This window comes from Triticum aestivum, chromosome 6A (assembly GCF_018294505.1).
Source record: "Triticum aestivum cultivar Chinese Spring chromosome 6A, IWGSC CS RefSeq v2.1, whole genome shotgun sequence".
Taxonomy (NCBI): Eukaryota; Viridiplantae; Streptophyta; class Magnoliopsida; order Poales; family Poaceae; genus Triticum; species Triticum aestivum.
Genome location: NC_057809.1, coordinates 25,236,751 through 25,262,516, shown reverse-complemented (window position 1 = coordinate 25,262,516; position 25,766 = coordinate 25,236,751). Strand labels below are relative to the sequence as shown.

The window sequence follows — 25,766 nt, the reverse complement described above, 5'->3', positions numbered from 1 at the left end:
TGGGCGGCTGCGGTGGCGGGGATGGTAACGGAGAAGGAGAAGGCGTGGGCGTGATGCCGCGCACACGCCTACGACCCCGCATTTTGGGAGGGCTACCAGTACGAGGAGAACGAATCGCCGCGGGCTCAGAGGAAGACCAGCAAAAAAGGATTGCCACCGCAGGTCGTGCTCGCCACGGAACCACGTGTCCCACAACGGCGAACCTACGGCGTACCTGGGGTCGTCCAGCAGATCCGGTGGCAGGTGGGAGAGGCGTCGGTTGATCTCCAGGCGGCGGGTGCGGCCGCTGACGGGCACCAGAGGGATGGGCACCTGGTCGGCGGAGTGATGCCAGTTCTTTGGCAAGTGGACATCTCCCCATGGCAATGGCGTCGCCGTCTCCCAGTAGCGCTGGTAGACGTCGACGTGGATGTACGGCCGATCCCGATGCCCGGCCACCGGCGGCGCGATCAGGAAAGCGGGCGGAGCAGGTGTTGCAGGCTGCGGCGGCCAGAGGAGGAGCCGGCCTCGTGGTCGTGCTTCCCCTCGATCCAATGTCAGCCCATGGCGCCGGCGGGGAGGTTGGTGAGTAGGGGTGCGGCGGCGCTGCCTAGGGTTCGCTCTTGTCGATGCTCGAGAAGGCAGGCGGTCCGGGAAGTGAAACGAGCCAATCCACGGCTTCCAATTTAAGGACGACAACCGCAGGATGTGTGGCTGACAATCGGGGCCTGTCGCGCGTGCGCATTTAGTTTGAGCAGTGAAGGTAGTTGGGCGGCCGCCACGCGTCTCCGAGGCGGACAACCCGCAAGCGCGTGCCCGTCCGTTCAGCGTCTGTGTGGACGCAAACCGAGTGCATGTTTGCACTGGAAATGAGGCGGGCCAGACGCCAAACAGACAAAATTTACGGATGCGGCCGCGTCATTGGACGGCTGCTTTGTCCGTTTTGGTTCAAACAGACAACCGCGGACCGTTTGGTGGTGCCCGTTGGAGTTGGCCTGATGGTGCAGGAACGCATATGCCTTTGTCCGAGGAACACAAGGAGGATTAAACTTCAGGAAGAAATTTGGTAACTGACATTACCAGAGAAGTAAGTTCACAAAAGGAGACACGAAAACTAAAAAAAAAAATCGCTCGCGTTGGAACCGGGAGAGACCAGCAGTGTACCTTTTCCAGATCAGATTTCCTGACGTCCCTTGCTTCAGAAGCAGACGCATCATTATCAACCAACAAAGCTTCCAGAATATTTTTCAGGTTCTGCATACTGACTCGCATAGTAAGATAGCTGTAGCACAATATTGGATCCCACCTCTAATCATGGACCCCAACTCGCACAATATGCACAAGTTTCTTGGACTTAAAGAGATAAATTATTTCCAGGACTGAATTAAAGAAACTAACAGAGCGAATATCTACAAGATACAAGCAGTATCTTAACTCACATTTTCCCTGCACATATGCAATAACATATGCGCTTATGCAATAATGCAAGTGAAGGAACCTGTGCTAGATGTGGGTCAGCTCAAATTAACAGAAACCATACATGTATAACAAATTAAACATGACACTTCGATCTTCAGCTTACGTGGCTAAAATTTACCCCCCAAACCCAATAAACATAAGCTCAGAAGGATGCACAACAGCACTTGCGAAGAAAATATGCTGATTTATACTACTATAAAGCAGAGGCAGACAACTGACACGGTCATTACCACAGGGGGGTATACAGTTCGACAATTCGACAACGGTCAGGCCAAAACCAATTAATCGAAGAGAGCTAAAGAACATGTGCACGGCTAGAATTCATACATGTGCATGGCTAGTTCCAATACAGTGCACCTAGAATACATACATGCGCATGACTTGTTCCAGTACAATACACTGGAATATCGATTGATACATTCATGATAAATCTCCAGAGTATATCAAATTACATGTCTAGATCAAACAAAGAACCAATGCTGGTTCTAGTACAATACGGAAAACAGCATACCAATCTCAGTCGATGGAATGCGCCTTGAATACATATACTGACTAGTTCTAGTACAATACCTAAACATTGATTGATACATTCATGATAAATCTCAAAAGCATTACATGAGAGCAAACCAATAACCAGTTGATGATCATCTCATCTCAGCTTCTATCCATTAATTTTACCTCTCAAGGAAGCCCAGGTAACAGCCACTTGCAGATAAACCCGGTCATACAGGCTATCACAGAGCAAGTACCAAGCAGCACTCCATCTTCTCTTGAACAAGAAGGTGCAGAAGACCACCCATAGACCCATCACATATCCAGAACCTATGACAAACAAAAGCAAAACCATGTCACTGCTTCCATCTTCCTGGTGCTCTCGGTCTCGAGTAGATGGAACTAGCTCAGGCTCTGGACAATTCCACGATAGTGGAGGGCCACAAAGGCCCGGGTTGCCGATATAAATAGATTCTGGGTCTTCGAGTGTTTGCAGTTGATTTCCTGTTGGTATCTTTCCTCTCAGATTGTTGTAGGATAGGTTCAAGCGACTCAGTGACGTGAGAGCTGATAAGTTCGAAGGGATTTCACCAGACAAATCATTGTGTGATAGGTCAAGTGACTCCACTTGAATTAAGGCGCCAATATTCCCAGGGATTTTTCTGATGAAGTTGTTCCATGATAAGTTCAGGTTCTTCAATGCTACAAGAGCGCCAATTTCTGCAGGGATCTCTCCGGTAATACTATTACAAGATAAATCAAGATTCACCATATATATGATTTCTCCTGTATATAGTCTCTCTTGACCTTTCGTGAGTACTGTGAAATTCTCACTGTAGACAACTAGTACATTGTCATTAACCCCAGATATATAATTGAAGGCATACCGAAGATTATCAGAGTTGCCTCTTGTTTGTGCCATGCCTGTGCAATTACTAATAGATCTCGGTATGCTCCCTGATATATTGTTGTATGCAAGGTCCAAATATTGCAGAGTAACAAGCTTTGTAAGCTCAACTGGAATGTGACCATAAAACATATTGGATCTCAACCGTAAGAATGACAAAGACAATAGCTTCTCCCCAATCCATGCTGGTAAAGTCCCAGAGAACTGATTATTGCTGAGATCAAGAAAGATGAGTCGTGTACATTTCTGCAGCAGCAAAGGAAATGCACCTGAGAGGTTGTTGTTTCTTAAGCTTAGATTAGTGATACTCAGACCTGTCATGTTTGTGTTGGACTCATTGACTAGGCAATTAGTAATTGACCCATTGAGATTATTTCCTGATAGATCTAACAACTGCAATGATCGCAACTTGCAAAAAGAAGATGGAATGGCGCCGGAGATCATATTGTTATATAGAAGAAGTGTTTCAAGTCTTGGTGCTCCAAAGTCTAATGGTAGTGGGCCAACTAAATTGTTTTGACTGAGATCTAGGCCGGTTATATTGATGGGAAGCTTAGGTATTGGACCACCAAGCTGGTTAGAACTGAAATCCATTTCTTTTCCGGATATAAATTCCATTGTTGATGGTAGGGCTCCTGTGATCTGATTATTTTGGATATTCAGAAACTTTACTGAGGAAGCTGATATCCAAAACCAATCCGGTATCATGTCACTTATGCTTGTGTTTGATATATCAAGACTACTTGCATGTGTTTGCCATCTAAGCCACGTTGGAAACTTGGGCCCTAGCTGACAGGAACGAAGGTGAATATATTCCAGACTAAAAGGAGGAACCCATTTTGGACTCACTCTGATGGCTATGGAATTGTCTGACAATACAAGTTCCTTTAAATTCTCAAGACGTGATAAATGGCCTTCATGGATGACGCCATCCAGGTTGTTGGAGATAAGGACCAAACTTTTTAGTTTTGTGAGCTCTCCTATCCACAGTGGCACGTGACCAGTGAGGCTGTTGTGAGCGAGATACAGCTGGCTCAGGTTGCTTAATCTTTGTACCGGTGCAGATGGCAGGCTTCCAGTTAGATTACTCTCCCCTAGAAACAAACCTTGTAGTTTATTCCATGAACAATTGGGTAATCGATGGAATAATTTTGTTATACTCCCGTTCATATTGTTGCCAGCAGAAGACAGTTTCTCCAAATTACATAGGTTCTTCATACTGGAAGGTATCATGCCCACAAGGTTATTCTCTATGAAATCAAGCTCCACAATGGCGGTCATATTACCTATCTCGTCTGGAAACGGGCCATAGAAACCATTTTCCGAGATATCTAGATACTTGAGGCTAGTTAAATCCCAGAACCAGTTGGGCCTGCTACGCTTATGGAAGTCGTTTTCCGAAAGGTCGAGTGTTTCAATAGATGTCAGATTTGAGAGCTGAAGAGAATCAGGGCAGGTTCTAAGTTGGCAAGCGAAAAGACGAAGAAATTTCAGAGTAGGAAGCATGTTCACCACCGGAAGCCAGTGAATAATTGTACTGAGGTTCACCAAGGTCATATCCAGGTACTCCAGGATAGTTAACTGTGACAACCAGGTGATATCTGTGGAGTATGTGCCATTATAGAAAGAATAATAACCAACATTCCAGCGTGAGGACGCAAGAAATAAGTATTGTAAGTTGGAGAGGTTACCAAGCTGTGGTGGTATCTTCCCAATGAACATTGAGTCTGATAGGTCGAGATATCTCAACTTATCGAGAGAACCGATGAAGTCTGGTATCTGTATCTTGTCGAATCTGTTGCAGCTGAGATCGAGATACTGTATATGTTTTAAACCAAGCAACGAGGAGCTTATGTTGCCCGCTAGCACCGGCGTACTCCAATCTGCAGTTTTGCAATAAGTGCCTTGGAGATCCAGCTCGACAACATGGCCGGTTGTGTTGCTGCAATAGACGCCCTTCCACCAGCAGCAGTCGTCACCCTTCCATGATGAAAGGAGGTTGGCAGGGTCTGATAGACCTGCCCTGAAGGCAAGAAGGGCGGACCTCTCACTAGCAACACAGCTGGGGATCGCGTCATTCAGATGCACCGCAGGTGTGTCCTCTGTGGTGCTCTTGGCTTGAGTGAACAAGAGCAAGGCTATGGCTATTTGGATGCAGGAGAACTGAAGTGTGTCCATTGGATACTTTACCATGGACATATATGGTCTTGTTCTTCTTGGTCCATTAGTATGCAAAATGATATAGTATATGTAATCCAACAGTTGGTGTCCTGGCTGTTGAATTTTCTGCAATGTTTAACTGCTTACAGTGACACTGTGGGCCACATTTCTTCTGGTTGATTGTCACTCATATGCAGGTACCTGAGACCAGCGTTACGTGTGAACTTCAACACCATAGATTTGCATGGGGGTCGCTGGTGGCCATTATATTATGTCCATTTCACGATGTTTTCTCTGTTATACTCTGGGATTTGAGATAGCAGACCAGCAAGGACTTTCGGGCTAGGAATTTAATGAACGAAAGGCCCTGGAGAGTGGAGCTGAGCGCAGGTTTTCACAACTACTACTTGGCTTGAGGAGGGTCCAGGTACTACTATCCAAGGAGGCAAGGACCATGAATTTGTTGGAATGAAAATAGAACATATGTTTATAATGTTTTTCTATAGTTACTAAAGTAGTAATCATAAATGTAAGTTTAAGAATTCTTAGATCATAACTGGTGAAATCTGTTGCTAAGAGATCCTACCATCTATTTTAAGTCTAAGAATTCTTAGATAATATGTAGTGAATTCTGTTGCTAATACTAGAACATATGTTTATAATGTTTTTTATAGTTACTAAAAGTAGTGAACCCAATCTGGAAGAACTCCCCGCGGCGCGCAGCCACTCAGCGCCTCTTTCCTGCTCCCCGCAGGTCGCCGGGCATGTGGGAGTGAACAGAGCAGGCAGAACAGGAGAGTTTTTGGCTTGGGAGAACAGAGAGAGGGAGGAGAAGAGAAGCTGCGTCAGTGGGGATGAAGATCTGTAATCCGTGCCCGTGCTATGCGAGCATAGCAGTGCGGTGTCGGTCTCTCTTCTCTGAACGATTCCTTGTCAACTCTTCCATGGCTATCTGACAAGGACCAACAGAACGCCATGGCATACTATTTTCCCCTTTTCCAGTTAACGCCATTAACGAGCTGAAATGCTGGAGAGGAAAAGGTGGGGACTGCATGAACGCATATGCCTTTGTCCGTGGAACAGGAGAAGGATTAAACTTCAGGAAGAAATTTAGTACGTAACTGCTAACTGGCATTACTAGAGAAGATGTAAGTTCAGAGAAGCACACACGAAAACTTAAAAAAATTCGCTCGGGTTGGAAACGGGAGAGACCAGCAGTGTACGTACTTGATAACTTCTCTTTTCTAGATCAGATTTGGTGAGCCCCCTTTGCTTCAGAAGCAGATGCATCATTATCTACCAACAAAGCTTCCAGAGCATTTTTCAGGTTCTGCATACTGACACGCACAGTAAGATAGCCGTAGCAGTAGCACAATATTGGATCCCACCTCTAATCATGGACCCTAACTCGCACAATATGCATTAGTTTCTAGGACTGAATGAAATAAATTATTTCTAGGACTGAATTAAAGAAATTAACAGAGCGAATATCTACAAGATACAAGCATTATCTTAATTCTTATTAACTCACATTTTCCCTGCACATATGCAATATATAACATGTGTGCTTATGCAATAATGCAAGTGAAGGAACCTGTGCTAGATGTGGGTCAGCTTAAATTAACTGAAACCATACATGTATAACAAACTAAACATGACACTTAAATCTTCAGCTTATGTGGCCAAAATGTACTCCCAAAACCCAACAAACACACACAGAGAAGGATGCACAACAGCACTTGGGAAGTAAATATGCTGATTTATACTACTATAAAGCAGAGGCAGACAACTAAAACGGTCATTACCACAAGGGGGATACAGTTCGACAATTCGATAATGGTCAGGCCAAAACCAAATAATCGAAGAGAGCTGAAGAACATGTACATGACTAGAATTCATACATGTGCATGGCTAGTTCCAATACAGTGGACCTAGAATACATACATGTGCATGACTTGTTCCAGTACAATACACTGGAATATTGATTGATACATTCATGATAAATCTCCAGAGTATATCAAATTACATGTCTAGATCAAACCAAGAATCAATGCTGGTTCCAGTACAATATGAAAAACAGCATACCAATCTCAGTCGATGGAATGCGCCTTGAATACATATACTGACTAGTTCTAGTACAATACCTAAACATTGATTGATACATTCATGATAAATCTCAAAAGCATTACATGATAGAAAACCAAGAACCAGTGATAGTCATCTCATCTCAAGCTTCTACCCATTAATTTTAGCTCTCACGGAAGTCCAGGTAACAGCCAGTTGCACATAAACCCAATCATACAGGCTGTCACAGAGCGAGTACCATGAAACTCTCCATCTCCTCTTGAACAACAAGGTACAGAAGACCACCCAGAGACCCATCACATATCCAGAGCCCATGGCGAGGAAAAACGAAACCAAGTCATTGCTTGCATCTCCGTGGTTTTCTCCTGGAATTGACGAACAATTTACAGAGAGAGGTGGACCGCAGAGGCCGGGGTTGCCAATATAAATATAGGCCGGGTCTTCGAGTGTTTGCAATTGATTTCCAGTCGGTATTTCCCCCCTCAGATTGTTGTAGGACAGGTTCAGGCGACTCAATGATGTGAGAGTCGATAAGCTTGAAGGGATTTCACCGGACAAATCATTGTGCGATAGGTCAAGTGACTCCACCTGCATTAAGGCGCCAATATTCTCAGGGAGTTTTCCATTGAAGTTGTTCCATGATAAGTTCAGGCTCTTCAATGCTACAAGAGCGCTGATTTCTTCAGGGATCTCTCCCATGAGACTATTACAGGATAAATCAAGATTCACCATATATATGATTTCTCCTGTATATAATCTCTCTTGACCTTTTGTGAGTACTGTTAAATTCTCAGTATAGTCAACTAGTTCATTGCCAGCAGAATATACTCCAGAAGTGAATGCATCCCGAAGATCATCATTGTCTCTTGTTTGTGTCATGCCTGTACAATTAATAATAGATCTCGGTATGCTCCCTGAAATATTGTTGTAGCCAAGGTCCAAGTATTGAAGATTAACAAGCTCCGTAAGCTCGTCTGGAATGTGACCACAAAACATATTGGATCTCAGTCGTAAGAATGACAAAGATGATAGCTTCTCCCCAATCCATGCTGGTAAAGCCCCAGAGAATTGATTATGTCCGAGATCAAGAAAGATGAGTTGTGGACATTTCTGGAGAAGTGAAGGAAATTCACCAGAGGTTGTTGTTTCTCAAGCTTAGGTTAACGATGCTTAGAGTCAGATCTGTCATGTTTGTGCTAGACTTGTTGACTAGGCAATCGGTAATTGATCCATTGAGGTTATTACTTGATAGATCTAACAACCACAATGATCGCAATCTGCACAAAGAAGATGGAATGGCCCCAGAGATCATGTTGTTATATAGAACAAGTGTTTCAAGCCCTGGAGCTCCAAAGTCTAATGGTAGTGGCCCAACTAGGTTGTTCCGACTGAGATCCAGGTCGGTCAGAGTGATGGGAAGTTTGGGTATTGGACCAGTAAGCTGGTTAGAACTGCAATCCATATTTGTTGCTCTCATAAATTCCATTGTTGATGGGAGCACTCCTGTAATCTGATTATTTCGAATGTTCAGAAACTCTGCTGAGGAAGCTGCTATCCAAAACCAACCTGGTACCATGTCATTTATGCTTGTGTTTGATATATCAAGACTCCATACCTGTGTTTGCCATCTAAGCCACATTGGGAATTTAGGCCCTAGCTGACAGGACCGAAGATGAATCCATTTTAGACTGAAAGGAGGAACCCAAGCTTGTAGTAGAATTAAAAAGAGAACCCAAAAATATTCCCCGTCCTTCTTTTGCTTGTTGGGAGCTTTCCCGTGTAAATAGTTTTTTTTTCTTCTTTTCCTTTCTTTGGGGGTCGAGAAGACTATATTGAAACTGCTTAGTGGCTCTTATATGCATGATTGTTTATTTAACTTAGAGCCCATATTACTTGTCTTCTCTCTTGAGTTGAATGCTTGCAGATTCCAGCTTAGTCCAATGCACGTGCACTCTTATTATTATACACACCGTTCGGTCATGCAAGTGAAAGGCAATAATGATGATATATGATGGACTCATTGGGATGAGAAAAGCTGGTATGAACTTGACCTCTCTTGTTTTTGTAAATATGATGATTCATCGTTCCTGATTCAGCTACTATGAAGTAAACATATTTGCAATGACATTTAGAGATTATAGTTGCTTGTGTCATGCTTGATTAGCTATGAGTTATAATGGTTAACCTTGCGTGCCAACATGCTATTGAGATGATTATGATGTGGTATGATAGGATGGTATCCTCCTTTAAATGAATTGAGTGACTCGACTCGACTTGGCACATGTTCACGCATGTAGTTGAATCAAATCAACATAGCCTTCATGATATTTATGTTCATGGTGGATTATATCCTACTCATGCTTATATTCGGTGTGAATTAATTTTAATGCATGTTTATGACTGTTGTCGCTCTCTCAGTTGGTCGCTTCCCAGTCTTTTGCTAGCCTTCACCTGTACTAAGCGGGAATACTGCTTGTGCATCCAAACTCCTTAAACCCCAAAGTTGTTCCATATGAGTCCACTATACCTTCCTATATGCGGTATCTACCTGCCGTTCCAAGTAAATTTGTATGTGCCAAACTCCAAACCTTCAAATCAAATTCTATTTTGTATGCTCGAGCAGCTCATGTGCAACTATGGCTGCCTATATCTTCCCTGCTAGGTGGGTTATTCTCAAGAGGAGTGGACTCCGCTCCTCATTCACGAGAAAGGGCCGGTAACCGGGATGCCCAGTCCCATGATCCAAAAAGACCAAAGCAAATCAAAATAATTAAACAAAACTCCCCCTGGGACCCGTTGAATGTTGGAGGCACTCGTTGTTTCGAGCAAGGCATGGATTGATGCTTGTGGAGGAGGGGGAGTATAAACCTTTACCATTCTGTTTGGGAACTGCCTATAATGCATGTAGTATGGAAGATACGGCCATCTCATAGTTGTTGCATTGACAATGAAAGTATGCCGCTCAAAATATTATTTATCTCTATTTCAAAAATCGAGCTCTGGCACCTCTACAAATCCTTGCTTCCCTCTGCGAAGGGCCTATCTATTTACTTTTATGTTGAGTCATCACCCTTCTTATTAAAAAGCACCCGCTGGAGAGCACACTGTCGTTTGCATTCATTATGATTGGTTTATATTGGGTATGACTTGACTGGATCTCTTTTACCATGAATTACAATGTTTAGTCAGTCCTTGATCTTTAAAGGTGCTCTGCATTTATGTTTTGCGGTCTCAGAAAGGGCTAGCGAGATACCATTTTGTTATATCATGTTATGATTATTTTGAGAAAGTGTTGTCATCTGAGTTTTATTATTATGGCTCGCTAGCTGATTATGCTATTGATATGAGTAATTGTGAGACCTACGTGTTATTGTGAGTATGGTTAGTTGATAATAATTGCTGAAACTTGAATGCTGGCTTTTCATGTTTACAACAACAAGAGCAAACAGAGTTTGTAAATTTTTTTCTTTTTCTCTTTCAGTTTGTCAACTGAATTGCTTGAGGACAAGCAAGGGTTTAAGCTCGGGGGAGTTGATACGTCTCCGTCGTATCTACTTTTCCAAACACTTTTGCCCTTGTTTTGGACTCTAACTTGTATGATTTGAATGGAACTAACCCGGACTGACGTTGTTTTCAGCAGAATTGCCATGGTGTTGTTTTATGTGCAGAAAACAAAAGTTCTCGGAATGACCTGAAACTCCACGGAATATCTTAGAATAAATAATAAAAAATCCTCGCCAAAGATGAAGACCAGGGGGGCCACACCCTGTCCACGAGCGTGGGGGCGCGCCCCTCCCCCCTAGGCGCGCCCCCTACCTCGTGGGCCCCCTGGTGGCCCTCCGACGCCAACTCCAACTCCATATATTGGCTTTCGAGGAGAAAAAAATCAGAGAGAAAGTTTCATCGCGTTTTACGATACGGAGCCACCGCCAAGCCCTAATCTTTCTCGGGAGGGCTGATCTGGAGTCCGTTCGGGGCTCCGGAGAGGGGGATTCGTCGCCGTCATCATCATCAACCATCCTCCATCACCAATTTCATGATGCTCACCGCCGTGCGTGAGTAATTGCATCGTAGGCTTGCTGGACGGTGATGGGTTGGATGAGATTTATCATGTAATCGAGTTAGTTTTGTTAGGGTTTGATCCCTAGTATCCACTATGTCTGAGATTGATGTTGCTATGACTTTGCTATGCTTAATGCTTGTCACTAGGGCCCGAGTGCCATGATTTCAGATCTGAACCTATTATGTTTTCATGAATATATGTGAGTTCTAGATCCTATCTTGCAAGTCTATAGTCACCTACTATGTGTTATGATCCGGCAACCCCGAAGTGACAATAATCGGGACCACTCCCGGTGATGACCATAGTTTGAGGAGTTCATGTATTCACTATGTGCTAATGCTTTGTTCCGGTTCTCTATTAAAAGGAGGCCTTAATATCCCTTAGTTTCCAATAGGACCCCGCTGCCACGGGAGGGTAGGACAAAAGATGTCATGCAAGTTCTTTTCCATAAGCACGTATGACTATATTCGGAATACATGCCTACATTATATTGATGAACTGGAGCTAGTTCTGTGCCACCCTATGTTATGACTGTTACATGATGAACCACATCCGACATCATTCTCCATCATTGATCCGGTGCCTACGAGTTTTCCATATACTGGTTTACGCTTATTTACTTTTCCGTTGCTACTGTTACAATCACTACAAAAATACCAAAACATTACTTTTGCTGTCTTTACTTTGTTACCGTTACCACCACTATCATATTACTTTGCTACTAAACACTTTGCTGCAGATACTAAGTTTCCAGGTGTGGTTGAATTGACAACTCAGCTGCTAATACTTGAGAATATTCTTTGGCTCCCCTTGTGTCGAATCAACAAATTTGGGTTGAATACTCTACCCTCGAAAACTGTTGCGATCCCCTATACTTGTGGGTTATCAGACTGCCATCCGGAGACCATGTAGAAGGGCCTCGTATTCGGCTGCGTTGTTGGAGTCCGTATACATTATCTGGAGTACGTATTGAACCGTATCGCCGGTTGGGGACGTCAGAACGACGCCAGCCCCCAGGCCCGCCAACATCTTGGAGCCGTCGAAGTGCATAATCCAGTTGGAATATGCGGCGTACTCTTTTGGGAGTTCGGCTTCAGTCCATTCGGCGACGAAGTCGGCCAAAACTTGCGACTTAATAGCTCACCATGGCTTATAGGTTATGTCGAACAGGAGGAGCTCAATGGCCCATTTGGCAATCCGGCCCGTCGCGTCGCGGTTGTTTATAATGTCATTAAGAGGTACTTCGGAGGCTACTGTTATCGAACACTCTTGAAAGTAGTTTCACAGCTTCTGGGATGCCATGAACACCTCGTATGCTATCTTTTGATAATGCGGGTACCGTGACTTGCATGGAGTTAGGACAGTAGACACGTAATAAACTGGTTTCTGAAGGGGCAACTTGTGTCCGTCCGTTTCTCGTTCGACAACGAGCTCCGCGCTTACAACTTGATGAGTTGCCGCGATATATAATAGCATTGGTTCGCCCAGGTTGGGCGCGGCCAGGACCGGGTTTGTTTCCAATATGGCTTTTATTTCTTCGAGTCCGGCCGTGGCAGCATCCGCCCACTCGAAGTGTTCGGTGCGCCGAAGGAGGCGATAAAGGGGTAATGCCTTTTCTCCCAAACGGGAGATAAAGCGGCTCAGAGCTGCCATGCATCCAGTCAATTTTTGTATTTGTTTGAGGTCCTTTGGGATGTCCAATTGTGACAGAGCTCGGATCTTGGCTGGATTTGCTTCAATTCCTCTACCGGATACAATGAAGCCCAGGAGCTTTCCGGCTGGTACGCCGAAAACGCATTTTTCCAGGTTAAGCTTGATGTCATATGTACGGAGGTTGTTGAATGTGAGCCTCAAGTCATCTACTAGAGTTTCGACATGCTTGGTTTTGACGACCATATCATCTACGTATGCCTCCACCGTTTTGCCGATCTGGTTTGCCAGACATGTCTGAATCATGCGCTGATATGTTGCGCCGGCGTTCTTGAGCCCGAAGGGCATTGTGTTGAAGCAGAATGGGCCGTATGGTGTGATGAATGCCATTGCGGCTTGGTCTGACTCTGCCATCTTGATTTGATGGTAGCCGGAGTATGCGTCGAGGAAACACAATGAATCGTGTCCTGCGGTAGCGCCGATAATTTGATCGATGCGGGGGAGGGGGAAGGGATCCTTTGGGCAGGCCTTGTTAAGGTCTTTAAAATCAACGCACAGGCGCCAGGATTTGTCCTTCTTTGGTACCGTCACTAGATTTGCTAGCCAGTCCGGATGTTTTATATCTCTGATGAATCCGGCCTCCAATAGCTTGGCTAGTTCCTCTCCCATGGCCTGTCTCTTAGGTTCGGAAAAACGCCGAAGAGCCTGTTTGACTGGCTTGAATCCTTTTAGGATATTTAAGCTGTGTTCGGCCAGCCTGGTGGGATTCCTGGCATGTCTGAAGGGTGCCAGGCGAAAATGTCCCAGTTCTCACGTAGGAACTCTCGCAGTGCGGCGTCTACATCAGGGTTTAACTGTCTCCCGATGGAAGCTGTTTTATTGGGGTCCGTTGGATGGACCTGGAATTTGACTATTTCGTCCGCCGGTTTAAAGGAGGTGGACTTGGATCTTTTGTCGAGTATCACATCGTCCCTATTCACCGTGGAGCGCAGCGCAGTCAGTTTCTCAGCCGCTAGGGCTTCGGATAGCGCCTCGAGGGCCAGTGCAGCTGTCTTGTTTTCGGCGCGGAGTGCTATGTCCGGATCACTAGCGAGAGTGATGATTCCGTTAGGCCCGGGCATCTTGAGCTTCATTTACCCGTAATGGGGTATTGCTTGGAAGATTGTAAACGCTTCCCGCCCTAGCAGAGTGTGGTATCCGCTACTGAACGGGGCCACTTGGAACGTGTCCTCTTCGGACCTGTAATTATCCAGCGTGCCGAACACCACATCTAGTGTGATTTTTCCTGTGCAGCGCGCTTCCCGACTGGGAATTATTCCTCTAAAGGTTGTGCTGCATTGCTCAATGCGGTTCCAGTTTATTTCTATTTTTTGAAGGGTTTCCTCATAAATGAGGTTCAATCCGCTGCTGCCATCCATGAGTACCTTAGTAAGGAGAAAGCCGTCCACTATTGGACTGAGGACCAATGCGGCTGGTGCTCGGGCTATTCGGAATTTAGGTTCATCACTGGCATTAAAAGTAATGGCTGTGCCACTCCATGGGTTTATTCTTGCTACTTGGTAGACTTCGGCAAGGCTGTGGAGTGTTCTTTTTCGCATGTTATTTGATGCGAAAGTCTCGAAGACTGTTAATACCGTACTGGTGTCCCTGGGGTGGCTTTCTGCGGCTTCTGGAATCAGAAGATCTTCGCCAATTTTGGCCACCTGTCGGATTATCCAACATGCTCTAAGGCTGTGAGTTGGTGTGGCACCCTCTGTACTATGAATCTTACAAGGTCCATTAAGCCATCCTTCCAGTACGGTTCCATGCCCTGTAGAGGGTTTTTGCTTTTTGGTATTTAACCCAGGTGCCTGACGATGATGCACCCTTTTATTTCGGACCGGGCTTGTATTCAAGGCCGGATTATCCCAAAATTTGATTTCGGTTTTCCAGGCACTTTCCATCGCACAGTACTTTTGTACTATGGACGCCAAGTCAGCGAAGCGTGTAATTTCACGACGACTTACGGTGTTGAGGATTCCCTCATCCGTGCAATTATTGCAGAAGAATGAAATTGCGTCCTCTTCGCGGTAGTCCTTTATCCGGTTCCTGACCAGGAGGAATCTGGCCCAGTAATGGTGCACTGTTTCTGCGGGCTCTTGCCGAATTTGGGATAGATCGCTTATGTTTGGGTGGGCGGGGGGAACTAAACTCGGAACCCCGTCCAACTTAAGACTCAGGGGCCAAGAAGTTTCCGAACTTGGAAGCTTGGGTTCTTGGACGTTGTCCAATGAATCTAGCCCGCTGCCTGACTTTAGGTTCAGGGCTTGAGTGACGCCCTCCCCTCCGCGGGGATCCGGCATGGAGGGATCAGGAATCCGGACATAGTTAGTCCTTAATATAGAAGAAGGGTCGCCGTATTGTTCCTCTACCACAGCAACGTGGTGGGTAACCTGGGAAGAGTTGATCTCTCTTAGATCGGGATTAGGCCCAATCTGATCGTAGTCTGTAGCGACTCCCAGGGCGGCGATGCGATCCAAGAGCTCGTTTAAAAAAGAGAGCTCCATCGGATCTAACTGCTCGGCGAGTTCCGAGTTGACGTGAAGATTGCTTTCGATGACCCGAGAAGTCATCGTCGGCGCGGCGGCTGAACAGGCGGTCATAAGAAAACCGCCTAGCCGGAGAGTTTGGCCGATGGCCAAAGCTTCTTTAGCAACAGTGCCATCTTTAAAGACGGGATGAGGCATTGATACGTCTCCAACGTATCTATAATTTTTGATTGCTCCATGCTACTTTATCTACTGTTTTAGGCAATATTGGGCTTTATTATCCACTATTATATTACTTTTGGGACTAACCTATTAACCGGAGGCCCAGCCCTGTCAAAACGGAACGAAATCAACTGGAGAAGTTAATTTTGGAAGGAAACCAACCAGATGGGCTTGGAGTGCATGTCAGGGGATCCTCGGGCTGCTCACGAGGGTGGGGGGCGCGCCCCCTGCCTCGTGGGGCCCCTGTAGCTCCACCGACGTTCTCCTTTCACCCATATATACCGTCGTACCCTAAAACTTCCAGAATAGAAGATTAGATCGAGAGTTCCGCCGCCGCAAGCCTCCAGAACCACCAAAAACCAATCGGGACCCCTTTCCGGCACCCTGCCGGAGGGGGGATCCATCTCCGGTGGCCATCTTCATCATCCCGGCGCTCTCCATGACGAGGAGGGAGTAGTTCACCCTCGGGGCTGAGGGTATGTACCAGTAGCTATGTGTTTGATCTCTCTCTCTCTCTCTCTCTCTCTCTCTCTCTCTCTCTCGTGTTCCTCTATGGCACGATCTTGATGTATCCCGAGCTTTGCTATTGTAGTTGGATCTTATGATGTTTCTGAAGTTTTCTATTAAGTTTTGTGTTGTGAAGTTTTCAAGTTTTGGGTAAAGATTCGATGGACTACGGAATAAGGAGTGGCAAGAGCCTAAGCTTGGGGATGCCCAAGGCACCCTAAGGTAATATTCAAGGATAACCAAGAGCCTAAGCTTGGGGATGCCCCGGAAGGCATCCCCTCCTTCGTCTTCGTTCATCGGTAAATTTACTTGGAGCTATATTTTTATTCACCACATGATATGTGTTTTGCTTGGAGCGTCATGTCATTTTCTTTAGCTTTGCTTGCTGTTTGAATAAAGTATCAAGATCTGAAATTATTAAATGAGAGAGCCATACATAAATTTGAATTTGTTAGAATACTCTATGTGCTTCACTTATATCTTTTGAGCATGATAATATTTGCTCTAGTGCTTCACTTAGATCTTTTAGAGCACGGTGGTGGATTTGTTTTAAAGAAACTTGATCTCTCATGCTTCACGTATATTATTTTGAGAGTCGTTAATAGCATGGTAATTTGCTTAATGTTAATATACTTAGTGTTCAAGATATGTGAAACTTTCTTTTGAGTGAATTGAATACTAAGATAAATTTAATGCTTGATAATTGTTTTGAGATATGGAGGTAATAATATCAAAGTCGTGCTAGTTGATAATTGTGAATTTGAGAAATATTTGTGTTGAAGTTTGCAAGTCCCGTAGCATGCACGTATGGGTAAAGTTGTGTAACAAATTTGAAACATGAAGTGTACCTGGCTTGTGCATCCTTATGAGTGGCGGTCGGGGACGAGCGATGGTCTTTTCCTACCAATCTATCCCCCTAGGAGCATGCGTAGTAGTACTTTGCTTCGAGGGCTAATAAACTTTTGCAATAAATATATGAGTTCTTTATGACTAATGTGAGTCCATGGATTATACGCACTTTTACCTTTCCACATTTGCTAGCCTCTTCGGTACCGTGCATTGCCCTTTCTCACCTTGAGAGTTGGTGCAAACTTCGCCGGTGCATCCAAACCCCGTGATACGATACGCTCTATCACACATAAACCTCCTTATATCTTCCTCAAAACAGCCACCATACCTACCTATCATGGCATTTCCATAGCCATTCCGAGATATATTGCCATGCAACTTCCATCATCATTATTATGACATACATTACTTTTGTCATATTGCCATTGCATGATCATGTAGTTGACATCGTATTTGTGGCAAAGCCACCATGCATTATTTTCCATACATGTCACTCTTGATTCATTGCACCATCCCGGTACACCGCCGGAGGCATTCATATAGAGTCATATTTTGTTCTGAGTTTCGAGTTGTAATTGTTGAGTTGTAAGAAAAATAAAAGTGTGATGATCATCATTATTAGAGCATTGTCCCAAGTGAGGAAAGGATGATGGAGACTATGATTCCCCCATAAGTCGGGATGAGACTCCGGACGAAAAAAAGAGAAAGGCCAAAAAAAAGAAAGGCCCAAAAAATGAGAGAAAAAGAGAGAAGGGACAATGCTACTATCCTTTTACCACACTTGCGCTTCAAAGTAGCACCTTGTTCTTCATGTAGTGAGTCTCGTATATTGTGCTTCAAAGTAGCACTAAGATCTTCATGATAGAGAGTCTCTCATTTTGTCACTTTCATATACTGGTGGGAATTTTTCATTATAGAACTTGGCTTGTATATTCCTACGATGGGCTTCCTCAAATGCCCTAGGTCTACATGAGTAAGCAAGTTGGATGCACACCCACTAGTTTTCTTTTGTAGAGCTTTCATATACTTATAGCTCTAGTGCATCCATTGCATGGCAATCCCTACTCCTCGCATTGACATCAATTGATGGGCATCTCCATAGCCCGTTGATTAGCCGCGTTGATGTGAGACTTTCTCCTTTTTTGTCTTCTCCACATAACCTCCATCATTATATTCTATTCCACCTATAGTGCTATATCCATGGCTTGCGCTCATGTATTGCGTGAGGGTTGAAAAAGCTGAAGCGCGTCAAAAAGTATGAAACAATTGCTTGGCTTGTCATCGGGGGTATAGAAGTTGGGAACATCTTTGTGTGACGAAAATGAAGCATAGCCTAACCATATGATTTTGTAGGGATGAACTTTCTTTGGCCATGTTATTTTGAGAAGACATGATTACTTTGATTAGTATGCTTGAAGTATTATTATTTTTATGTCAATATGAACTTTTGTCTTGAATCTTTCGGATCTGAATATTGATATCACAAGTAAGAAGAATTACATTGAAATTATTCCAAAGTATCACTCCGCATCAAAAATTCTTTTTTATCATTTACCTACTCGAGGACGAGCAGGAATTAAGCTTGGGGATGCTTGATACGTCTCCAACGTATCTATAATTTTTGATTGCTCCATGCTACTCTATCTACTATTTTAGGCAATATTGGGCTTTATTATCCACTTTTATATTACTTTTGGGACTAACCTATTAACCGGAGGCCCAGCCCAGATTTGTTGTTTTATACCTATTTCAGTGTTTCGAGGAAAAGGAATATCAGACGGAGTCAAAACGGAACGAAATCAACTGGAGAAGTTAATTTTGGAAGGAAACCAACCAGATGGGCTTGGAGTGCACGTCAGGGGATCCTCGGGCTGGTCACGAGGGTGGGGGGCGCGCCCCTCCCCCCTGGGCGCGCCCCCTGCCTCGTGAGGCCCCCGTAGCTCCACCGACGTTCTCCTTTCACCCATATATACCGTCGTACCCTAAAACTTCCAGAACATAAGATTAGATTGAGAGTTCCGCCGCCGCAAGCCTCCAGAACCACCAAAAACCAATCGGGACCCCTTTCCGGCACCCTGCCGGAGGGGGGATCCATCTCCGGTGGCCATCTTCATCATCCCGGTGCTCTCCATGACGAGGAGGGAGTAGTTCACCCTCGGGGCTGAGGGTATGTACCAGTAGCTATGTGTTTGATCTCTCTCTCTCTCTCTCTCGTGTTCCTCTATGGCACGATCTTGATGTATCCCGAGCTTTGCTATTGTAGTTGGATCTTATGATGTTTCTCCCCCTCTACTCTCTTGTGATGAATTGAGTTTCCCCTTTGAAGTTATCTTATCGGATTGAGTCTTTTATGAGAACACTTGATGTATGTCTTGGTGATCAACTTGCGGGTTTCGTGACATTGGGAACCTATGCATAGGGGTTGGCACACGTTCTTGACTCTCCGGTAGAAACTTTGGGGCACTCTTTGAAGTACTTTTATGTTGGTTGGATGAATCTGAGATTGTGTGATGCATATCGTATAATCATGCCCACGGATACCTGAGGTGACAATGGAGTATCTAGGTGAAATTAGGGTTTTGGTTGATTTGTATCTTAAGGTGTTATTCCAGTACGAACTCTTTTATAGATTGATCCGAAAGAATAGCTTTGTGGTGGTTTCGTACCCGACCATAATCTCTACGTTTGTTCTCCGCTATTAGTGTCTTTGGAGTGACTCTTTGTTGCATGTTGAGGGCTTATCATATGTTCTATCTATGTTATTATTGTTGAGAGAACTTACACTAGTGAAAGTATGAACCCTAGGCCTTGTTTCCTACCATTGCAATACCGTTTACGCTCACTTTTACTGCTCTCTACCTTGCTATTTTTATTATTTTAGATTACAAAAACCTTTATCTACTATCTATTTTGCACTTGTATCACCATCTCTTCGCCGAACTAGTGCACCTATACAATTTACCATTGTATTGGGTATGTTGGGGACACAAGAGACTCTTTGTTATTTGGTTGCAGGGTTGCTTGAGAGAGACCATCTTCATCCTACGCCTCCCACGGATTGATAAACCTTAGGTCATCCACTTGAGGGAAATTTGCTACTGTCCTACAAACCTGTGCACTTGCAGGCCCAACAACGTCTACAAGAAGAAGGTTGTGTAGTAGACATCAGGCATCCTTCCTGATGGCGACGGCACAGAGGAACTCTCAATGAAAGCACCAATGTCGGTGTCAAAACCGGCGGATCTCGGGTAGGGGGTCCCGAACTGTGCGTCTAGGTGGATGGTAACAGGAGACAAGGGACACGATGTTTTTACCCAGGTTCGGTCCCTCTCGATGGAGGTAAAACCCTACTCCTGCTTGATTAATATTGATGATATGGGTAGTACAAGAGTAGATCTACCACGAGATCAAAGAGGCAAAACCCTGGAAGCTAGCCTATGGTATGATTGTTGTTCGTCCTACGGACTAAAACCCTCCGGTTTATATAGGCACCGAAGAGGGTTAGGGTTACACAAAGTTGGTTACAATGGTAGGAGATCTATGTATCCGTATCGCCAAGCTTGCCTTCCACGCCAAGGAAAGTCCCATCCGGACATGGGACGAAGTCTTCAATCTTGTATCTTCATAGTCCAGGAGTCCGGCCAAAGGCTATAGTCCGGCCATCCGGACACCCCCTAATCCAGGACTCCCTCACCCGCCGACCTGAGATCCGCCTCTACAGGTATAAACTCTCCTCCAACGTCCTCTCCCCCTCCATCCATTCTTTCTCTTTTTTGTTCAACTTGTTAGCCAAAGGATTCAGATTCTTGCCAAATTCTTAGGCAACTTCTTAGGGCTAAAGTTTTGCCAAATTCTTGTAGTGGTTGATGTGATGGGGAAGGTGATGTAAAGCTAGAAATGCTGATAAACAAACAGATGAGTATCATGTAGTCCACATGTAGGGGCTATGCTTGAGTTGGAAAATATGATTCTCTCGCAATTATACTATAAGAATCTTTGCACATCGGTCTGAATATTCACCAGGGTGCTTACTTCTTAAGTGTATGCCAGAATTATTGGCCAGCTTTTTGTTTATACGTAACAAATATTCAGTGGCTTAAAAAAGTGCTAGCTTGTCCTGATGCTAGCATTGAGGAGGTCTTGCTCCATCTGATCAATGGATGTGGTCCTTAATTTTATCATAATTCATAACCCAATGCAGATGCTTGTTCTACTATTCTACATATAGTTGCACTTCTTTTGCAGATGCTTGTTACAATTTTGAAAACCTGTTACTCTTTACTGCAGTAGGACGTGATGGCCAGATCGCCGCTAGCCCCTAGCCCGACTCCAAGATCACGGGCAGCATCAATCCCGATGCCCAGGTCGCCGCCACCCCCAACCTCGACGCCCAGGTCGTGGGCAGAAGGTACATTCGATTGCTGGTACATTTTGTTGTCTGAAGGTCCAAAGTTTTTAAATCTAATTAAAACCAAATCCTTGTGATTTATCCAACTGAAGATCCAAAGCTTGTAGTTAAAATGATAGTTGGGTGGTACAGGGACTGACATCATGTGTACAATTTGGATAGACACTGCTTCTATCATGTGCTTTGTGGGTGTTATCATTCTGTCATCTTCATAAAAATCACCATGCAGTCCTGAACACGATTTGCATTTCAAGTGACGTGGTAGTTATTATGTGATTGCTTACTTAGTACTGAACTGATCAGAATTTTGGAACAGTGTGCTTTACATGCTAATTTTTCTGTTTTGAGTAATGCCGGTTTTCTGTGTTCACCGTTTTTCGGTAATGTATTAATATCACAAAGATATTAATTACACATGTCATCTGTATCAACAAAATGTCTCAAAGACATACAAATATACACAGCCAAAAAACAGAAGAAAAAACACTTCATCCCGGTGATTGACGAATCTAGGGAAATGAAGGATATGCTCAAAACATCAAGTTTCTAAGTGTAATTAGCAAATGCATTACAATTTACATGTTAAACACCTCAGTATAATTGTCAAGTAATATGTTTAGCTGAAGGGTGAGGTGAGGTCTTAGTCGACTGCCTAAGTCTCGGTCAAGTGATATACTTCCACCGTCCTGGTTTATTTGACCTCTTTGTATTCTGTGTTAAAATTTGACTTTAAATTTAACTATCAAAATGTTATGCATGCCATAAAACATAATATAATTGGAAACAATGTTCAAATACAAATCCAGCGATATAATATTTGGTACATGCATTAATATTTTATTAGTTAAATCTCTAGTCAAAATTTGGCACAAAATACAAATAGGACTTATAAACCAGGACGGAGGTAGTGCTATAAGAAGAAAACAAAACTGAAAAGAAAATTTGTATACGAATCTTCTTGGAGGATCAAAGGAATATAGCATCTACTGAGACATGACGAAGACTCAGTTAACTGAGACTTAGCAAAATTGTTAGCTGAAATAAGATTTGTGGAGTGTAGGCTTAAGCATATTGAAGCCACCTAGTAGAATCGCCACTGTCGGTGATCAATCACTAGCATCAGCAGTATTCTAATCACCACCGAAGGCAACATCCAGATTACAAAAGAGGTTCCAAAACAACGCCTTCAAGAAGAATACAATGCACAACACCCAGATTGCCCGATCGAAGATCTTAGATTTTCACCCTGAAGAAAGCCCGAATTCACAAAAAAAACAATGCTTTCAACAAGATCAATACCAAGTACAACCAATAAAAGACAGACCTTGAATTTTCATGATGGGAATCGAGACTCGGCATTTGAGGAGCACCACCAAAAAATATAGTCCTCGAGTGTTGTCGCCCCCACTTGCCGAGGCTGATGATGCAAGTCACCAGACATCTAGCACACAGTTTTCATCGCATCCAATACATCCTTCCACCAAAGCTTCAAGACCTTCAATCGCAACCGCCATGACTTTCTCCACCTCTATCAGTGTCTTAGAAATCTTAACTTAGACATGTCCTATGACACTGGTAAAAAGTGAAGCTTCACCCGCCCTTTTGGGGCTGTGCTGACTGATAATATGAGCGCGCACGACCAAAACTTTTTCAATCTAGATATTCAACGACAACATATGCCAATCTGTATGAATCTTCGACGGAAAGATCGGAACTCGTCAGCAGCCAGATACAAGAGGTCAACCTCCGATAGAAAGAGGACTTGCAGAAGAAGAGCGATAGGGCCAAACCACCACTATCGCGCCACTAACTCCACCAGCCAACGGCCACGGCGGAGCCGGCCGCCCGCGACCCACGCCGCCCTCAGCGCACTTCGCTCGAGCAGCCTCGAGCAGCCAGATCGGCGCGTCCACTGTCCGACTACTCCGACCGCCCAGCAGTACACCACCTCGACGTGTGACACGCCGCCATCATGCTGCCGTTGCTGACGAGCTCCGGCGCGCCATGGGCGCTGCATCCAGGCCCGTCCGCCTCGGCCCGCGCCAGAGGTCCCGCGCGAGGAGACGAGACCATCCCACTGTCGCCGGCGCCGACTGGGCTTCGCCTGGCTGCGCATTCTGGCGGCAACGAGGGAGGGGAGAGAAGAGGAGGTGGATCCCGGCGGCAGCGACTGGTTTACCTCCGGTGACGCGCGCGGGGCACATCGCCGGAGCGATCTGTTTTTCGCGGGCTCTCGCGAGAAGACTAGTCTTCCCGTGCTGACTCTCTTCTGTGAATGATTTCTTGCCAACTCTTCCCTGGTTATCTGACAAAGACAAGCAGAACACCATGACATACTATTTCCCCTTTTCCAGTTTGCTCCATTAACGAGCTGAAAAGCTGGAGAGGAAAAGGTGGAGACTGCACCAAGCCGGCTGCATGTTGGGCAGACTGAGCCCAACTCCAACGCGCGATTTCAAACGAACGTCCGGTTCATCCGCTTTTCGCCCGTTTGAGGTAGGAAAACGGATACGACCGTCCGTTTGCGGTCCTGCAACCCAGCGATGCGCCTATCCGGCACGGCAACCCCAAAACGTCCACGTGTTTTGGACTTGCATTTGTGCCCAAAAGAAAACCCAAATATACTTGCAAATAATATGAAACCATAAATATAGACATTAAAAGGCCACATGGCCGCAGTACCCACGTTCACCGTAGTTCATAACTAAACTAAAATTAATAAAAGACTTTAAAAAACTAGATAAAAATGGCCGCCGCCGTCACCGGTGAGGCCACCGTCGTCTCCAAGAAACTCCCTTCAACGCGTCGTTATCGCTGGTGAGGTCGACGTACGCAGGTGGCTGCCAAAGGTGGGCAGGCGGCCCCTGGTAGACCAAATGCGACGGCGGCACCTGCGGCTCCTGCTCTGGTGACCGGGGCATGGCTGCCCATGGGCCGCCACCCACCGCGATGGCCATCTCCGGCGCTTTGCACTCCCAGCTCCACCGCTGGCCCACCAGGCGAGGGTACCACGCGGCAACGGGCGGCTCCTCCTGGACCTCCCCTGCACCTCCTCCTTGATGGCGAGGTCCAGCTCCGGGATGCCCACGTCGCCGGCCGCAAAGAGGGCCAGCGCGGTTTCCAGTCCCTCTCGCTCGTCGTGCATGTTCATGGAGTCCTCCATGACACGCCTCACGAGCCTGGCCTCCTCCTCGGTCATGGGCGGCTGCGGTGGCGGGGATGGTAACGGAGAAGGAGAAGGCGTGGGCGTGATGCCGCGCACACGCCTACGACCCCGCATTTTGGGAGGGCTACCAGTACGAGGAGAACGAATCGCCGCGGGCTCAGAGGAAGACCAGCAAAAAAGGATTGCCACCGCAGGTCGTGCTCGCCACGGAACCACGTGTCCCACAACGGCGAACCTACGGCGTACCTGGGGTCGTCCAGCAGATCCGGTGGCAGGTGGGAGAGGCGTCGGTTGATCTCCAGGCGGCGGGTGCGGCCGCTGACGGGCACCAGAGGGATGGGCACCTGGTCGGCGGAGTGATGCCAGTTCTTTGGCAAGTGGACATCTCCCCATGGCAATGGCGTCGCCGTCTCCCAGTAGCGCTGGTAGACGTCGACGTGGATGTACGGCCGATCCCGATGCCCGGCCACCGGCGGCGCGATCAGGAAAGCGGGCGGAGCAGGTGTTGCAGGCTGCGGCGGCCAGAGGAGGAGCCGGCCTCGTGGTCGTGCTTCCCCTCGATCCAATGTCAGCCCATGGCGCCGGCGGGGAGGTTGGTGAGTAGGGGTGCGGCGGCGCTGCCTAGGGTTCGCTCTTGTCGATGCTCGAGAAGGCAGGCGGTCCGGGAAGTGAAACGAGCCAATCCACGGCTTCCAATTTAAGGACGACAACCGCAGGATGTGTGGCTGACAATCGGGGCCTGTCGCGCGTGCGCATTTAGTTTGAGCAGTGAAGGTAGTTGGGCGGCCGCCACGCGTCTCCGAGGCGGACAACCCGCAAGCGCGTGCCCGTCCGTTCAGCGTCTGTGTGGACGCAAACCGAGTGCATGTTTGCACTGGAAATGAGGCGGGCCAGACGCCAAACAGACAAAATTTACGGATGCGGCCGCGTCATTGGACGGCTGCTTTGTCCGTTTTGGTTCAAACAGACAACCGCGGACCGTTTGGTGGTGCCCGTTGGAGTTGGCCTGATGGTGCAGGAACGCATATGCCTTTGTCCGAGGAACACAAGGAGGATTAAACTTCAGGAAGAAATTTGGTAACTGACATTACCAGAGAAGTAAGTTCACAAAAGGAGACACGAAAACTAAAAAAAAAAATCGCTCGCGTTGGAACCGGGAGAGACCAGCAGTGTACCTTTTCCAGATCAGATTTCCTGACGTCCCTTGCTTCAGAAGCAGACGCATCATTATCAACCAACAAAGCTTCCAGAATATTTTTCAGGTTCTGCAT

At 45.8% G+C, this 25,766-nt stretch overlaps 1 protein-coding gene and 1 pseudogene across 1 annotated transcript; both read right to left on the bottom strand.

Annotated features, from left to right (window-relative positions):
* Positions 1–1,863: 1,863 nt before the first annotated feature.
* Positions 1,864–6,261, bottom strand: LOC123131755 (receptor-like protein EIX2). The gene has a single exon (XM_044551432.1). It carries the CDS (start codon positions 5,054–5,056, stop codon positions 2,120–2,122), a length of 2,937 nt encoding a protein of 978 aa, XP_044407367.1. The 5' UTR covers positions 5,057–6,261; the 3' UTR covers positions 1,864–2,119.
* Positions 1,864–25,766, bottom strand: LOC123129351 (receptor-like protein EIX2; annotated as a pseudogene).

Bases quoted from the DNA above. Each gene is read 5' to 3' on its own strand.
- LOC123131755 (XM_044551432.1), bottom strand. From the start codon at position 5,056: ATGTCCATGGTAAAGTATCCAATGGACACACTTCAGTTCTCCTGCATC.